Raw genomic sequence first — 17440 nt, 5'->3', positions numbered from 1 at the left:
AACTGCCTGCCTGACGGGCGGAGCGGGCCCCGCCCCCTCGCCCCGCCCATTGGCCCACGCTCCTCCAGGGCCCGCCTCCCCTCCGCCACCATTGGCCGCCGCTTCGGAAAGGCTGACGTCAGTTTTCCCCCAGTTCTATGGAAACACCGACTCGGCGCCGCGGAGGCTCGCGGGAGCCGCGGTTCTTCCCCCGCCGCTCTGAGCGCCGGGGCCGCGGCGGAAGGACTACACCGCCCAGGGTGCACCGCGCGCGGCCCCGCCGCTCGAAGTGGGGGCGGGCCCCGCTCCTGCGCCTGCGCGCTGCGGCTCTGGTGGCGCATTTTCCCTCAACGGGCGATGGTGGCGGCGGTGGCTGCGGTGAAGGCGGAAGGGGGTGGAGCCTGGTCCCCTTCCCCTCTTCCTCAGCCCCCCGCGGAGCCGGGGCCTGGCCCCTCTCCTCGCGCTCAAGTCCGGCGGCACCGGACGCGAGGCAGCACTTGGGGGCTAGCCTCGTTCTGCGTGGAGCGGCCGGGCGCGCGGTAGGTGTTGGTTGGCGCCTAGTGGCGGGGGGTCGGTTGGGACATAGATGGCGGTTTTCCCGCCCCTGCTGTCTCGCTCGTCAGGCTTGTGTCGCCGTCAAGCAGTGATTCCCAAACTGGGTCGTGACCCCCAATGAGGTCGCAATATCAGCAGATCCCCATCGTGGGGTGGTGGGTTGGGAGTGAGGGGCCAGGCTGGGGAAAGGGGGGTGGCAATGGGGCAATGCTGGGGAAATGTCATCAATGGGGCCAACCTGGGGAAAAGTTTATGAAGCTCTGGTCAGACCTCTTTGCTAAGTGCTAGCAAGCTGAAGTGCCCTTCAACCTACCCCCACTCGTTGAGTAAGGACTGGTAGCCTTGTGGTGTTGCTTGCTGCAGGGAGTGCTTGCCAGCCTGGCCCCAAGAAGGAAGAGGCACGTACTTCTGGAGTGGGATGTTGTCAGGGGGCTTCTTGGGCTCTGAACCACCAGTTGAAACCTCACGATTTCACTTGCATTAGCTTGCCCGCCTTGTGGGGCTCAGGTAGCCTAACGGCTGTGAAAGGGTGCCCCAGCACGGTGGTCACCTCTCCAATGTTATCTTTATTCTGCTTTTTATTTATTTATTTTTAAATCTATGTGTATCCTTATTTTGGGGAAGATTGTGGTAGCCTTCCTTGTTTTTGATTGGTACCTTATTTCTCGAAGTCCTATGAAATTCCACCTTGGCAGTGCAAGACCATATGCACCCAGGTTCAGCAGTCTGTGGCCTGCGAGCTGGTAACCACTGGATCTGTTCTGCAGAGTGGGGGCTTTGGTAGTCCTGGCTTTGTCTGCGTTGTATGTAACTGGAGAGGCAGGCACTTCTCCCATGCTCTTCCACAGCTTAGCCTAAGCATGAGACCTCCTTTGTGCCTGGAAAACATTGCCAAGCCCTGGTGTCACGCTCTCTTTCTCTGTCCCATTCCCACTTGCTGCCATATGTTTTGTGTTGTGTTGGGGTTTTTTTGCTTTCTTTTTTTTTTTTTTTTTAAAGAGTTAACACTACTTTTGATATTAACTAACTTCCAGTTGTTTATTACTAATTTTGATATTAACTTACAGTAGTTTAAGAACAGTTGCAATAAACAGTTTTCAATTATCAAATCATTTAAAGATGCATTTAAATCTATTCTACAATATAGACTTCTTTTAACTGGTCTCCTGGATGTGCCTGTTCTCAAAACATATATGGTATTGATGTTTTTTAATGTAGTCTAGAAATAATCCTGTTTTACTGGTAATGCAGCAACTAGACAGCATTTACTAGGACAAAGGAAATGGCTTCTTGCAAGGTGCCTGCCAGCAGGTAAGAACTGCTGCTGGAGTGGCATGGAACTTCATGCCACCACTGCAGGTCCAGTCTTCCCATGACAGAAGCAAGTGGTGAGTTTTGAGCTGCTCTAGCTGCAGTGCAGCAACAAAGGTTAGAGGTAAAAAGAGGGAAAATGAATTCTAGAAAGGAGTCTGAAAATCACAGAAATGCTAACGGCCTGGAAATGGAGAAGAGGACGTGAACTGGGGGGAAACAAGTCCTAGAATGAACTATCCAGGGAAGCTGAGTCTGAAATGACAGCAAGAGAACCTGACACGCATCCGAGAGTGTGATATAGAAGAGAAAGGGGGGGGGGGAAAGCAAAACTCCTAAACCTAAAAAGACAGGACATGGTACAAAGAGAGAAATGGAAAAGAATAAAAACTGAAGCAAAAAGCACAACAAGTCCCTATACCTTACCTTTTTCTTTCAAAAATGTCCCTTAAAAAGGAGGGGGTGGGAAGGGACCCTGATCTTTTGGCCAGTAGAAAAACTTCAGGAAAAAATTCCCAGATGGAAAATAGGTGCTTGACACGCATGTTGCTGTCTTTTAATGTTATCTGAGATATTTATAATGTAGGTACTTTAAAGTCACAGAAGCTAAAACAGACTCAAATAAAAAATTAAACCTTAATTTAAAATAACTGACTTTTCAGAAGTAGGTTTCAGTTTTAAAAAGTTTGAGACTTAGTTATGTCTTTATTAATAATGCCAAAGCCATTAGTCTTTTGTATTGCAAAGCTGGTGATAATTGAAAATGCTGCCTTTAAAGGAACATTTGCATGTGGTTTGAATATCTGAAGCCTGCTTATCTTTTCTCCTTCTTTCTAAACAGGTGCTAATGATTTGACTCTCATTTTGATTTTTTTTGTCTCTTATTTTTTTTTAATTTCTGTAATCTGAATTTGTGACAATAACTCTTAACCTTTTAACAGGGTGAAGCACTGTCTTTTTTAACACAGAAATGGAGCAGGTGGAACAAACATCTAAACGACTTCTTTTAGAGCCTTACAAGTACTTACTTCAACTACCAGGCAAGTCATAGTTTCATAGTTTCTAGGGTCGGAAGGGACCTGAGCAGATCATCTAGTCCGACCCCCTGCCATGGCAGGAAAGAGTACAGGAAAGGTGGTCATCCAACCTCCTCTTAAAAACCCCCAGGGTAGGAGCCTGCACCACCTCACTTGGAAGCTGGTTCCAGACCCCAGCCACCCTGACCATGAAGTAGCGCCTCCTGATGTCCAACTTAAACCTTCCCTCCGCCAGCTTGTGACCGTTGTTCCTGGTCACTCCTTGCAGCGCTCAGGGGAACATGGACTCCCCCAGCACCTGCTGATTCCCCCTAACCAGTTTATAACAGGCCACAAGATTCCCCCTCAGCCTTCTCTTTTGAAGGCTGAACAGGTTCAGGTCCCGCAACCTTTCCTCATAGGACCTACCCTGCTGTCCCTTGATCATACGAGTGGCCTCCTCTGGACCCTCTCGATGCTGTCCACATCCCTCTTAAAGTGCGGCGCCCAGAACTGGACGCAGTGCTCCAGCTGCGGCCTGACCAGTGCCGCATAGAGGGGGAGGATCACCTCCTTGGACCTGCTCCAAATCAAAAAAAGTCTTTTTGTTGCTGTTCTGTTCTGTTTAACAAACTTGTTATTATAGACTTAAATTCACATCAATTCACATAATTTTACAAGCCCATCCAGTCTCGAGTTGTATTGAGTTCTGAGTAGATTATTTTCTTTAATTGAAAGCTGATGGATTTTCTGTTTCATAACCTTCCTGTGCATAGCATTTTTTGGGCTGGTACCTTGTCTTTTTGATCTGTCCAGTTAATGCAAATGTTCTTCCTCTCCCTCAATACTGCATTCAAAGGAGACTATTGATATCTAATACATCTCTGGTGAAAGGAAGGGCAAGCACTGAAGATCTGGTCTAGCTCTTGAAAAGAAATAATCTGTTCTGAGCTTGACCTGTATCTTCTGCTGCAACTTTCGATCTCTCTCTATTGCTCTTTTCAACTAGAGTTGCTTAGTCATGCACAAGAATATTTTTTGTGGTCTAATTCAGCTGCACTTGGCTCGCCTGCTCTTTCCAGAGGGTCAGCCAAGGCTTGTGTGTCAGCTTCAGGCTAGATGATAGCATATTCATAGGAAGCATTCCTCTGAGACATGGTAGTAGTTCATGAAGAATAAAGCCAATCTCTGGGGGAAAAATGGCACAAATAAATACCATTGTACATAGCTTTGTTTATACAGGTAAGGAATTCTGGTGGGTTTGGCACTGTGCAGAACAGTGTAAAACAAGAAAATGCAGACAAACAAAATGGTGACTAATCACTAGGGATTGAGTTTTCCACCTCCCATGGAAAAACAGAAAAAAATGCAGATTTTCCACTTTTGAAAAGAGCTTCCTGCCAAGCTGGCAAAGTTGCGGCCTGTAAGGGGCTGGAGGGAACAGGAGTAGGGCAGTGAGGCATGGGGCGCCATGTGCACACTCGCACATGCATGTGGCCACCAGGCAGCTGGAAAACAGCTCCATGAAGGCGAGTCTGTGGAGGTGGGGCAGGAATTGAGGCCCCCATGGGGAGGGAGTTGGGCAAGACTGGGGCTGGAGCTACTACCCAGTTGGGCAGTGTGTGGGGCTTGAGGCCTGGGGCCCAAATGCACAGCCACAGGCCCGGGCAGGGAGCAGGACAGAACCTGGGTGACTCGTCTGGCTGTGGGGCTGACTGGCTCCCCACCGCTACATGCACACCTGGGAAGGGCATGGAGGGCACAGGCCCCCAGATCTGTGCGTGTGGAGGGGTCGGTGCGGGCTGCCTACCCTGCTGCCCTGTCCCCAGGGGCCTGCAACCCAGCAGGTGGGACCCAGTGTGGCAGAGTAGAACAGAGCAGGGCTGGGCGGGGAAGCTCCTTGCTGCTGAAAGCCCCACACCACCCTGGCAAAGCTCCCCCTGCCCACCCAGCAGCAATGGGGGCAGTGGCACAAAATTGTGCCCCTCTCTGCTGCTAGGTGGGCAGGAGGGGCCTCGCCACAGTGGTGCAGAGTTTGCAGTAGCAAGCTTCCCTGCCTGGCCTGCTCTGCCCTGCCATGCTGGGTTTCCCCTGGATCATGGAGGCCCAGGGTGGGGGTGCAGCAGGGCAGGCCCTGAGCCTGCAGCGGGCAATCCACACTCGCCCCCACGCAGGCTTTGTTCGAGCTGTGCCACTCACAGAGGAGGAGGAACCTGGGCTCCACACACTGCTCTGCTATAGCAGCCACTGCTTCGCACAGGTGGCAGCAGGGGGTCAGGCATTGCTGCAGGGGGCTGCAGATCTGGGTCCCTGGCCCTGTAACCCTAGCAGCTGGGGGATGGGGGTCTGTGGCTGGGGAGTGAGGGGTGCTGGCAGGGCAGGGGGGAGGCTGTGGCTGGGGAGTGAGGGGTCTGGACCTGCATCCTGGTGAGCAAAAAGGACAGAGTGGGTTTTTTTTATCATGGAAAAATCAGAGCCAAAAGTCAAATACCAAAACTTATAGGTACAGTAAAGCTATGACAGCATCTGGCATTTTACTAACCAGCATTTCTATTAACTGGAATTGTGGGGGGGGGGCTTGCCTGCGGCGGCAGCTGCCACCACCACCTACCCCCTTGCACTGGTGCCACTGTGCGTGTGGCTGCCACCACTCTCCCCCCTCTCTGCTCCATGTCCAGCCAGAAAACCCTGTGCCTCAGGTAAGCGGCATTTTTAGGTTATTGGCACACCTCATTCCCCACTGGTGCCAGATAACAGGGCTTCTTACTGAAAATGAGGGCTGGACAGAATAACAGTTTCTACAGAGGCCCACTTGGAAGAACTTTTGTGTTTCAATCTTTTAAGTGTGGAAAAATCTTGTATGCTGTCATTACAGTCCAGTTGCCATTTTACTTCTGATTCTACTGCCATTTGAGGCAAGACATTGAGATGTCTCTTCATTCTTGATCTAAGCTCTTTCTTTTTTTTCTTCTTAGCCATCTTTTGGGACTGCATACTCTTCTTCATTTTGTTATGGGTAGTATCAGAACAATCCTCAGGCAGTGTAGACGTTAAGACACAGTGACCTTTAGTCAGTGTTCCTTAACTCTTTCAGGAGTTAATTGAAGATTTATCTGATTCATCCTAAACAAAAAATTTGCATGGTGTCAGTTAGTCAGAAAGTTTTCAAGATCTAAGTCTTGAGGGTCAAGTGCCAGCAAGTTGAGCGGCACACCTACAAGTGACAGGGATGTTCAGTGACCTAAGGACAGACAAGACTCCGAAACAATTAATTGGCATCTTTTTATAAGCATCAGTGTGATGGTGAAGATAAGTTAGCCAATTGCAAGATTTGCCGATTTGCACCTTTTATAGACTGACTAAATCAGAGATTTATAGCGTAAGCTTTCGTAAGCAGAGGGCTTACTTCATCAGGAGTTGTGAAGGGACTGCAGGAAGCATTGCTGCATACAGGAAGCATTGCCGCTTAGTAGAAAGGGGTTAGAATGCAAAGGGGAGGGAAAGGGGAGGGGAAAAAAAGCAAGGGGCATTACAGAGAAGGTTGAAGTGGGTGGTAAAACTGCTTTGTTTTCTCATTAGGGAACATGGGGCTTATAAAAGCTAATCCAGGCAACAGGGATCAAAAGCCATAGTCTCAGTTTAAACCAGGGTAGGCAACCACTGGCATGGGTGCCAGAATGTGACACGCAAAGGCATTTTGCTTGGCACGCACGCCTTGGGGCAGATCAGGAAGGGACTGTGGCTGTGTTGCCACAACAAGGATCAGGCCCCTCACAGCTCCACCTGCCAGTCACCCCTGACACACCAACATCTTACAAGTTGAGATACTGTCCAGTCTGTGGATGATTTCTGGTCCTGCAATTTCCCAATCAAATTCACTTTTTAAATTTTGTAGTCTAAAAACAGCTACTCTGGGGACAACAGAGGAGATGCTGAAGCAGAGTAATTTGGTACGTTCTTAGTGATGTGCAGCTAAACCCTTTAGCAATTAAAAAAATAATAATCTCGGAACTATCATAAATACTCCAAGGTGCAGGATCACTTCCAAATACTAGCTCTGATAAATTCTCTGTTGCTAGTCCCTGGCTTGTTGTCTTATAAGTCACACTCCCCAGCAGCCCTGTCTTATACATTATCAGAAGCACTATGCCCAGCAAAGCTCAAATTAATTTCCCTGTCACTGGATCCTGCCTCTTTCTTCCTGTAAGTCTGTCTTTACTGATCCTGTCTCATATTATCTTACTTTCAGGCAGGGGGGTTGGGGTTTTTTTCCCCCTTTCTAAAATAGTCGTTAATTCTTGGGTTCTTCCCCAAAAGAACTACTTTGTCATTTCCTTTTATGTTCTCTCTTAATACTACATATATATTGCCTTACTTGGGGCAGTTGAGGTAGAGAACTGTTGGCCTAGTGTCTGGCCAAGCCAGTTTGTGGACTGTTTGGTACTCTGTGCACACAGATGTTACTTGCAATTATTGTTTTGCTTATTCTATTTGAAGAATTTTCTTTCTTAATATGCATTATAGCAGACATGTCCTGAAGGCTAATTCTGGCCCACTGAGCTGTATCATCTAGCCCCATCGGCTTTGCACCAACCCTGACCCCATGCATTGCATGAAGCACAGGGTTGGACCCAGTGCAGCACACACTGTATGCACACAGGGGCCTGTCATAGGGGGTGTTGCTGCATGCAACACACTTGCTGAACTGGCTCTGCATGGTGGCTCCAGGGCCAGCCCATTTTGGGCAGAACCAGCATGCAGGGCCAACCTGGCAGGTTATTATATGCCATGCACACCCTATGCTGGCCCCCTGTGCTACATGTTGTAGTGTCTACAGCTGGTCTGTCCTGCACCACGGTCTGACACTGGCGCTGCACACAGCATGAGGTAGCAGTGTATGCAGCCCACACCCTAGACATGCTGGACCAGCCCTGTGCACTGGCTCCAGCACATGAACAGCCAGAGGCCTGTTCTAGCTTTCAGGGCTGGTTTGGCAGGGTGCTGCATATACAGCCCGTGCCCTGGGCCTTCTGGCATTGCATGCTGCACAAGGAGTCAGTCCTGAACCAGTCTGCAGACAAGCCCAACAACACTCATCTGACCCATGGGGCTGAATGAGTTTGACACCCCTGCATTACAGTTAATGGGACATCGCTGAGTTTGGGAGCCCAGTCAACTGTATTCATTATCCTTGCTAGTTATGGTAGACCATTCATAACAACTCAAGTAATTGTCCATAAGTATTTTAAAACACCAGATATTTTTACATTATATCAATTTAGTTAATTGCCTTGAACACAAGGGAAAAGGGATTTTTTTTTTGTTTTGTTTTTTGAAGCTGGTAGGTTCTTTTTTGTACTGCACAATGATGCCACAATTTCTGTTTAGCATGGAGCGATCTGATCACATGTGCTTTAGAGAATAAGTTTACACTTGCCAGAAATAGCTTTCTTGGACATTTGAAGCAGATGTTCTGTCTGTATATTCCAGTATGCAGTGTTGCTGTTAGTTGAGTGATACAATGTGTCCTGCAGCACTGCAGTAAAAATTCCACTTGGGTGCAATGTTCCCTTTTGAGTAGTCCTTCCCACAGAAGTATCAAAATGCCACCACACTTCTCAGTAATTGTACAAGCTACAGGTTATACTGAATTTCTTTAAACTGCAGGCTTGGTGTTGCTTTTTCAGCAGGTGCTTTTTGTGTAATTTGCTTCAAGAAAATCTACTAAGAAATAAGCTTCTTTTTAGAAAACTTTTCATTAGGAAACTCAAACATTTAAAACACTGTGCTTGCTTGTGGGAGGTCTCTCTTTTTTTTTTTTTTAATTGCCTATCGCAGGTACTAAGCTTGCTATAATTGGAATCTCCTGAATATAACTTGAGCAACTGTTTGAAAGTTACATTAGCATTTGAAAATGTGCATCTTCTACTGTAGTGCAAGCCAATCCTTTATTTATTGTGGAGAATCACTTCAATATTTTAATTTGCCCACTTGATACATTTTGTTTGTTTGTTTTTTAATAATGTTCCCAGTTGGTTGCACTGTCTCGAATGCTACCATGTCATTGCCCTGGTTAGAACAATTTTAAAATATTGATTTCTTTTTATTATATATTAATCTCATTTTACAAGCCTTACATGAAGTTGTTTTTCCTAGAGAGGTTCAATCTCATTTATTGCAAACATTACAACTTGTTTCTATATAATTAAATGCACCCCTAACGCATCTAAGTTGGCATTTCTACTAGATAGGGACACTATATAGCTATAAAAGTTTAAGTGATTATATCAATTTAAATATATTGTTTGTTTGTATTACTTAAGAAAATGGTAGAAATGGTTAATGATGCTTACTTTTTTTTCTTTGGGGGGAGCAGGTTTGCAACTTGAGCCAAGATGCTTTCATATGGAAATTAGAATTTTAAAATAACAAGGAAGTTTTTTTTTATTGTATTAAAACTATATAAATATGCCCAATAATAGCTTTTTAATTATTTTGCTAAATCTAACTTCTTAAACAAAGGACGCATTATTTGTTACTATTGAAATGTCTGGTCCCTATTTGAAAAGTTCAGTGACAACCTACTACAGTCCCCTCCAATGTTGATAAAACCTAGGGTAGGTTGATAAAAGTGTGAAAACCAACTCCTCTGAGGAATTGGAGAACTGAAGCAGTCAGGCTGGGAGAAGAGCAGGTATTGGCTGCACTTCCACTCTACAGTATGCAGGAGCTGGCTTGGCAGGTTAGTTGGGATAGTAAACTTCATCCTTCCCTCTCATCTGTTGGAGGAAATGAGCTTCAGCTGTTTTCAAGTATCTTGGGCTTTAAGAAATTAGTGTCTGACCTGTCAGAAGCATTCAAGGGACTTTTCACCATCATACCAAAACTCCCAGAGCCCTGTGTTTGGGTTCTTTCTTACATGTAGTTTTTTTTACACAGTAGCAGAAAAGAAACTTCATAAAACCTAAGGAAACAGTCAAACTTCCCGCCGCTCCTAGGTTGTCCAAGAATGGGTGGTCATACCTAAAACAAATCTGGTCACTTGGTGAAGCTGACCATCTTTCAGTTGTCCCTTTTTTTTATTCTAATACTTGTCAAGTAGCACACTTAGAAAAAGTTGATAACCAGTCATCATGTGAGAGGTTCAACTTTAGGGTTTATCAAGTGGTGCTTTCACAGGAGCTTCAGGGAGTATTGTATATTCAGAGGTTTGAGTTAAACACGATTGACACATTGTCTTATGCAAGTAGGTAATCATGATCTAAAATGTCAGTGTGTTCCTGTCAGAAGGTCATTGTATTCTCCATAAATTGCTGTAGTGGGTGGCTAATGAACAGATTATCCTTAATTCCTGGGAACAACATTAAATTTTCCTCAAATCATTAGCATATCATGTAAACTTTTATTCATTAAAATAGATATTTAAAGCATATGACTTGTAGACATATGCATAATCCTTTGCATCAAACTAATTTATATTCAGTGACTTGCTTTAATCTAAAACGCATAGTTGGAATTCTTGATTGGCTTGGTTCATCTAAAAGAGAAGTTTGATCTTTCACCTGTTATAGATCTTCTTATTTACTAATCATCTGTTCATTTAAGACCAACTGAAACGTTTTTTAGTTTGTTACATACCCCCAAAGGGGCATCTAGACAAGCGGGGACATGCAGTATGTGGCACTGCAGACCCATCTGCAGTGCCACACACCTCACATGCAGGCATTCCCCAGTACATTACAGTGCAGGAGGGTTTTTTGACCCCAGGAGATCCCATGGTCAAAAAAAACCCACACAGAAAAAAAGCAAGGCAGCTAACGTAGTGGCAGCTAACATGCTGGCCAAAACCAGAGCCCGGCCGGCCACCACAATCCCTGACAACCAGGCTCTCTGCTGCAGGAGTGCTGCAGCTGTACCTCCCTGAGGAACCCAGGTAAGGCTGCTGAGGCAGCGCCCTGCTTTTTACTTGAAGCAATTATGCTGGCCCCAGCCTCCCCTACCCCACCTGAGGTAACCTGCCATGTGGCATGGGCATTCCCTGGAGACAAGTTGCAGTACCACAAGGTCTAAATAAGGTGTGCCGCTGCTATTTGTCCCCAGGGAAACAAATGTTCCCACTCATCTGGATACGCCTGAAGTCCTTATGCTGAATTTCAGTTTGTCAGCCATCTTTCTGTGGATGGCGCACAGATTTAGCAGCTACTAACTTAAATTCCGATCCTAATCCACAGTGATAAGCAATTAATTAAATTGGCAAAACTGTATATCTAGCATGCTGTAACTGGTGAGTGGTGGTGGACAGGTTGTACTTGACCTGGCGGGATGTGAATAGTGGGGTCTCCCAGGGCTCGGTTCTGGGGCCTACGCTGTTCAGCATCTTCATCAGCGACTTGGACGAGGGGGTGGAAAACACATTGTTCAAGTTTGCCCATGACACCAAGATGTGGGGAGAGGTAGGCACGCTTGAAGGAAAAGAGAGGCTGCAATTAGATTTAGACAGACTACAGAAGTGGGCGGATGGTAACAGGATGGGGTTCAATGTAAATGAATGCAGGGTGCTGCATCTGGCGAGAAGGAATCCACAGCATACATACAAACTGGGGAGCTCCCCCCTTGTGAGCACAGAGGCGGAAAGGGGTCTTGGAGTCCTTGATTCCAAGATGAACACGAGCTGCCGATGCCAGACCACAGCCAGCAAAGCCAACCGCACCTTGTTGTGCATGCAGAGATGCATCTCAAACCGGTCCGGAGAGGTGATACTCTCACTCTACGTGACATTTTTCCAGCCTCAATTGGAGTACTGCATCCAGTTCTGGGCACTGCACTTTAAGAAGAATGTGGCCTGCCTTGAGACAGTTCAGAGGAGGGCCATTCGCTTGGTTGGAGGGCAACAGGGCAGGCCCTGTTAGGAGACGCTGAGGGACCTGAGCCTGTTCAGCCTCAGCAAACAGGCTGAGGGGGGATGTGGTGGCTGCCTACAAACTTGTTAGGGGAGATCAGCAGCAAATAAGAAGGGTCCTATTCACCCCAGCAGCACCTGCGGTGACAAGGAACAATGGCCAGAAGCTGCTGGAGAATAGGTTCAGGTTGGAGATTAGGAGGCACTATTTCACTGTGGCTAGGATCTGGAACCAACTTCCTCGGGAAGTGGTCCTCATTCCTACCTTGGGTAAATTCAAAAAGAGGTTGGATAAACACCTGTCTGGAGTCATGTGATCCCAGTGTGTGCTCTGGCCAGTGGCGGGGGGTCAGACTAGATGATTTATGTCCCTTCTGACCCCTAACTACTATGAAACTGGATAGTGTTGTTTCTAGATATAGTGAAATGTTTGGCGTGGAAGTCACTGACAAATGAACGAGATAACATAAGTAGTACCATACAGGGTCAGACCAGTGGTCCATCTAGCCTAGTATCCTTTTTCCAACAGTGGCAGGAATGGATGCTTTAGAGCAGGGGCTGGCAATTATTTTGGGTGGAGGGCCGCTTACTGAGTTTTGGCAAGGCATCAAGGGCTGCATGATAGGGAGCCAGGGGCATATAAATATTCATTTTCTAAATTTTTTTTAGGGGCCCCGCGGGCCAGATAGAATGGCCTGGCAGGCTGCATCTGGCCCCCGGGCTGCATTTTGCCCACCCCTGCTTTAGAGGGAGACAGTTGAACAGGGTATAGCTGGAGTGGTCTGTCACCTGTCATATTCTCCCTGACATCCACCATCATTGGTTAAGAGCAGGGGTATCAAACTTGTCTTGCACCTCAGGCCAGATCTGGCCCACAAGAATCCTCTGGCTTCTTCCAAGCTGGATCCAGCCCTGCTGTACATAGCAGCAGCTCTAGCATTCAGCATAGCCCCTACTGCATGCCCATTGCCAGAGCTGAAGCTGCTGGTGACACCATATGCCCCATGCCACAGCGGTAGCTCTAGCTCTGGCGCTGAGCAGCAGTGGCTCCAGTATAGTGGGGGCAACAAACCAGGCCCATGGCAATGCGCGAAGCAACCAGAGCTGTATCAGCCCTCACTTGACTTCCTGATACCAATTGCCACATCTACCAGAGTCCAAGTACCCTGAATTTTGTGGCAGGCCTTGCCCTCCAATTTCTGGTGGCCTGCCATTAGCCCAGCTGGCTGGATTTAGACCATTAGCCATATGTTTGCCCCTAATTTAGAGAGAAATTCGTAATTCTTAGTTCCCACTAGAAGCAGGAAAGGATAAGATTCTGAAGCAGAAACTACAAGACCAGACAGTGGCAATGTGCCACAGATCTTTTGTCTGGAATTTGCCTAGTCCCTTGCTGAACCTAGCTGTACTTGTCTGCCTCTGCAGCCTCCAGCGGTAATGAGTTCTACAGATTAACCAAGCGCTACATAAAAAATATTTTATGTTAGTTTTAAACCCAGCTTCCTGCTAATTTTAGTGGCTTGTTTCTAGTTTTCTGGGACTTGGTGAATAACAGTTCCCTGTTCAATTTGTTCACAACCTTCATGATTTTATACACATGTTATACCCCCTTCTCTATTTTCCATACTGAAGAGTCCTCTCTCTCCTGATGTGTCCACTGCTCCATACCCTTGATCACCTTATCTAATCCTCTCTGTACTACCTACTTGCTTTTATTGTAGAAATGCACTTTTTCCTGTTTCCCATAGCATTAGTGCTGCTTAACTAGCCCTTTAAATAAAATCTCAGGGAAGTTAGGAACATCTTAGTGATAGATTTGTTAACTGGCTCTTATAGTAATGCTTAAAGATAGATGAACAATTGGGATTTCAATAATTCACTTTTAGTCTTAAAAATTCCTTCAATATTTCTTTTACTGTAGGTAAGCAAGTGAGAACCAAACTGTCACAGGCCTTTAATCACTGGCTGAATGTTCCAGAAGACAAAATACAGGTATTAGTTTTCTTTTTTAAAGTTGTTTAGATTTTTCTGGGGTGGTGTTTTGTTTGTTACTTTTTGGAGTGTTAAATTAAAAAAACAGTTAATTTGGATAGACTGAAAGGTATTTCTGACTCTTGCATTTCAGTATTAAAGGTGCTAACAAGCAAGGTTACTGAAAAACGTTTTTTTAGGACTTGAGATCTTGAATTTGGAATTCACAAAGGAGAAAATCTGTTTGTTCTTGCTCAAAATAGTTTGAAGTAAATAAAAATACATTATGACAAAGTATATTTTTTTTTCAAAATTGCAGTTAAGAAGCTCTTGCTGTCATACTTCTAGTGAATTCATGTAGATCCTCCCTTTTTGTCTGAGAAACTAGCTAAGTGTCTAAATATCACAAGCAGGATGGATTAAAATACCAGTTATTGTTTGATTATTCTTTGTAGAAATAGCAAGCCAGCAGCTGTATGAAGTTCTCAGTGACTACTTGCTCATTTTTCTGTCTGTCTTGCAGCAATATCCTTTAAAGCAGCATTTGCCAAACTTTTGGAGTTTATGTCCCACTGCAGTAAAATCAGCCACTTGTACATTTTAGCCACCAAACTTTACTCAGCACTTTTTAACATGTGTACCTGTATATGATTTACAGAGTCATGGACAGTGGATTTGTTGGATACTGTTTTGCTTTTGGTCACTCCCTCCACCAAAACTTTTTTCTAGCACAACCTAGGGGGCATGCCCTACAATTTGAGGAAACACTGCTTTTAAAGAATAAGGTGTTAGGGTTGAACAATTCTCAACTTGCATTCAGATTTTACAGAGGCTGTCTTGGTCCTGAGAACATCTGTTTTTTGAACATTCAGCTTGTTTAATGGTTGTCCCACAGGCACCCCAGACAGTAAAAGGGTTTCAGTTAAGTTATGCAAGCTGCATTTTTGCTAGATTCTTTCCTGGGCAGCCTTTCCTTCTAGTCTCCGTTACTTGTCTATCTGACTTCACCTTATTTGCTCATTCTGGGCCCCTGTTAACTCTTTCAATCCCTGTCAGCTGCTTCTGTCCACCCTTCATAAGCAGCTATGTAGGGGCGGTGTTTTGAAAAGCATGCATTAACCTCCAAACGATAATTTCATGCACAACATGCAAACTTGTGCATGACTTCATTTTGATAATATCCTAAAATGTTGCCCTAATACCTACATAATATGAATAGCATATATGTATCTCACATTCCTTAGTGAGTACACTTCAGTTTCAAATCTGATTTCTGATTCGGCAGCAATTAAGAAAAACAGAACAATGTGTTTCGGGTATATCATGTTTCCCTGGGCAATTTGTCCCAAATTTTTCAGGGATTTAGTGCCGTGGCGCAACGTGTAGAATTTTCAGGCAATCGCTTCTGGGTTTTGAAGTCAAAGTAGGTTTGAAAATACTGCTTGGAATAAGATGATAGTTTTCCAATTCACTGTGGAGCAACTACTGTACTTCAGTTGAAATCCCACAATAGCAGAAAGCCTTGGAAGATAGGGTTGTCTGCAGCATTCTGGTCTTCCTATTAAGCATCTCTCTAGCTTCTGTAAGATGAGAGGTAGTTAGCCATGTTAGTCTGAAGTTGAGCAGAAGGCAGGTTAGACTTGCACCTCTTATAGATCAGCTGATGATGTGAGCTTGTGGGGAAAAGGTGTGTGCGAACCTGTGTATCATATTCTACTTTGGTTAGTCTATAGTGCACATCTTCCCTTCCTTTTTTCCTGTAGGGTGTCCCATGGTGCTAACTTCTCAATCACTGCAATCTATCATCTTCTGAGATTTTTACCATTACGTGGCTATCACTGTTAAGTCAGAAGCCACGGTAGATATGTACTTACAGGCTAACTAAATTAGAAATGTATAGCATGAACTTTCATCAGCCTAAGCTCACTTCATCAGATGTTGTGCTGTAGCTCATGCTATACACTTCTGACTTCTGCTGGACTTCAGACTAATGTGACTAGCTATTTCTGTTGCTTCTGAGTCACTGATGATAATCAAATTACATGTCCTGCTAAAGTAAGTTGGCTTTGTTTCAGGTTCCTTTACCAGGCAGCTGAATATCTGTCATTTCTCCTGGAAAAAATAAGCATTAAACATTTCAGTTCCTTTCATTTTCTGTACGTGGCTTAAGCATCATGCTTGTTTCGTGATGCCTTCTTCACTTGCATCTCATGTCTCAAAATCATCTTACAGTGACTTTGTCACTACTGCTTGTGTACTAAAATTAATCTGTGAGTGTGCTTTTTCATCTACCCTCTTTACAAACCACTGCCATATCTTTTCTCTAGGAATTTCCCCAGACACTAGGTGTCTGACTCCAGACTTTGAAAAAATTGTCTTTTGTTTCTGAGGTATGAAAATATTATATCTACCAAATCTGTCTGGTTTTCCTGGCTACATGTTCTTGTCAAGATCCAGTTGAAATCTGTTCCACTTTAAATCAAAACCAGACACACAAACCTCTGTGGTGTTGTTCTAGCTTGTGTTACAAACCACTTCCTCTGTACCCGGGGTGTCATAGTTGTCCCATCTGGGCCCTCTATGCTGCAGATCTGGGGTGTGGGCAGCATGTAGCATCCTGCTGGCTTGGCCCTGCACATTGACTGCAAGGGTCAGAACTCAGGACATCCATTCATGCTGGAGCCAGCATGCAGGGTCAGGCCAGCAAGATACTATGTGCAGCTTGCACCCCATGTCAACCCTCTGTGCCACATGCAGAGTAAGCCCCAGAATGGGATAGTGTTCACAGCATGTGGCATGGGGTATGTGGTGCCCTGCTGGAGCAGCCCTGCACCCTGGCTCCAGTGCATGGTCCCAATCCAGACTGGCCTGGAGGCATCACTCAGCCAGTCTGGTGTGGGTGCTACAGGCAGTGCATGTCTGAACCAACTTTCTCTACCCCGCACCAGTGCTGCATGCAGTACCCATGACACTGGGTCTGGCATGTAGGGTCTGTCCAAGACCTGCAGGTCAGCTTCAGCCCATGGGCTGAATGTTTGATACCCCTGCTTTATACCCTGTGGTTCACAAACTCACAAAAGTGCCTCCTCTACCACTCATACTGTCTAAATTAGTTTCTCTGACTGAACCGTATCACTCTGGCATGTACCTTTTTTCCTTTTTCTCTGCTTCTTTACTTTGTTTTGAACTAGTTTGTAGTCTGTTTGAATAGCATTTCATTTCAGTAATCAAGGGAGATGACCTAGATTTTTAAAATATCTCGCTGAATTAAATGGTTATGTCAATCATTAATGACTTCTTGACAATCTTAATCAGGCTTTTTGGTTGAACTGTCTGAAGCTTATATAGCAGATGAGTGAAACTGAAAAGGCAAAAGGAAAATAAGTTGACAGTTAAAATGCAGAACAGTAGAATTGTGCAGGGAGTGCAAGAAGTTCATGACGCCTTACAAGCATGAAATGTTTTTGCTGGACTTCTAATAGCCCATGTGGTAAATAGCACAGTAAGAGACTCTTTGTAATTAAAGATGACCAGTGATGTCATTTCAAGATGTTTACATAATGTCGGGGTTTGAATTATGGGGGAGCTCAGGGGTGCTAAGCCCCCCCTATGGGACTTGAAAATCAAAACAGGGGGAGAGGAGGTGGGAAACGACATGGCTCTGATTTTATTAGGGCATTGTGATAGGCAGCCCAATCTCGCTCCTTTT

The 17440-nt window shown here is 45.4% G+C and overlaps 1 protein-coding gene across 2 annotated transcripts in view; it reads left to right on the top strand.

Annotated features, from left to right (window-relative positions):
- Positions 1-309: 309 nt before the first annotated feature.
- Positions 310-17440, top strand: part of GGPS1 (geranylgeranyl diphosphate synthase 1) — a 21625-nt gene continuing 4494 nt past the window's right edge. Inside the window, exons 1-3 of one of the 2 annotated variants that reach the window (XM_019527474.1) lie at positions 310-518; positions 2787-2885; positions 13682-13752. In XM_019527474.1, the coding sequence (XP_019383019.1) occupies positions 2816-2885; positions 13682-13752 (141 nt within the window). In that variant the 5' untranslated portion in view covers positions 310-518; positions 2787-2815. Of the gene's footprint in view, positions 519-2786; positions 2886-13681; positions 13753-17440 lie in introns of those variants that run through there. The other variant, XM_019527475.1, reaches the window with a different exon arrangement.

This window comes from Gavialis gangeticus, unplaced genomic scaffold (assembly GCF_001723915.1).
Source record: "Gavialis gangeticus isolate Ggan-Ray unplaced genomic scaffold, GavGan_comp1, whole genome shotgun sequence".
Taxonomy (NCBI): Eukaryota; Metazoa; Chordata; order Crocodylia; family Gavialidae; genus Gavialis; species Gavialis gangeticus.
The sequence above is the reverse complement of the archived record's forward strand: the minus strand, read 5'-3'. Positions and strand labels throughout refer to the sequence as shown.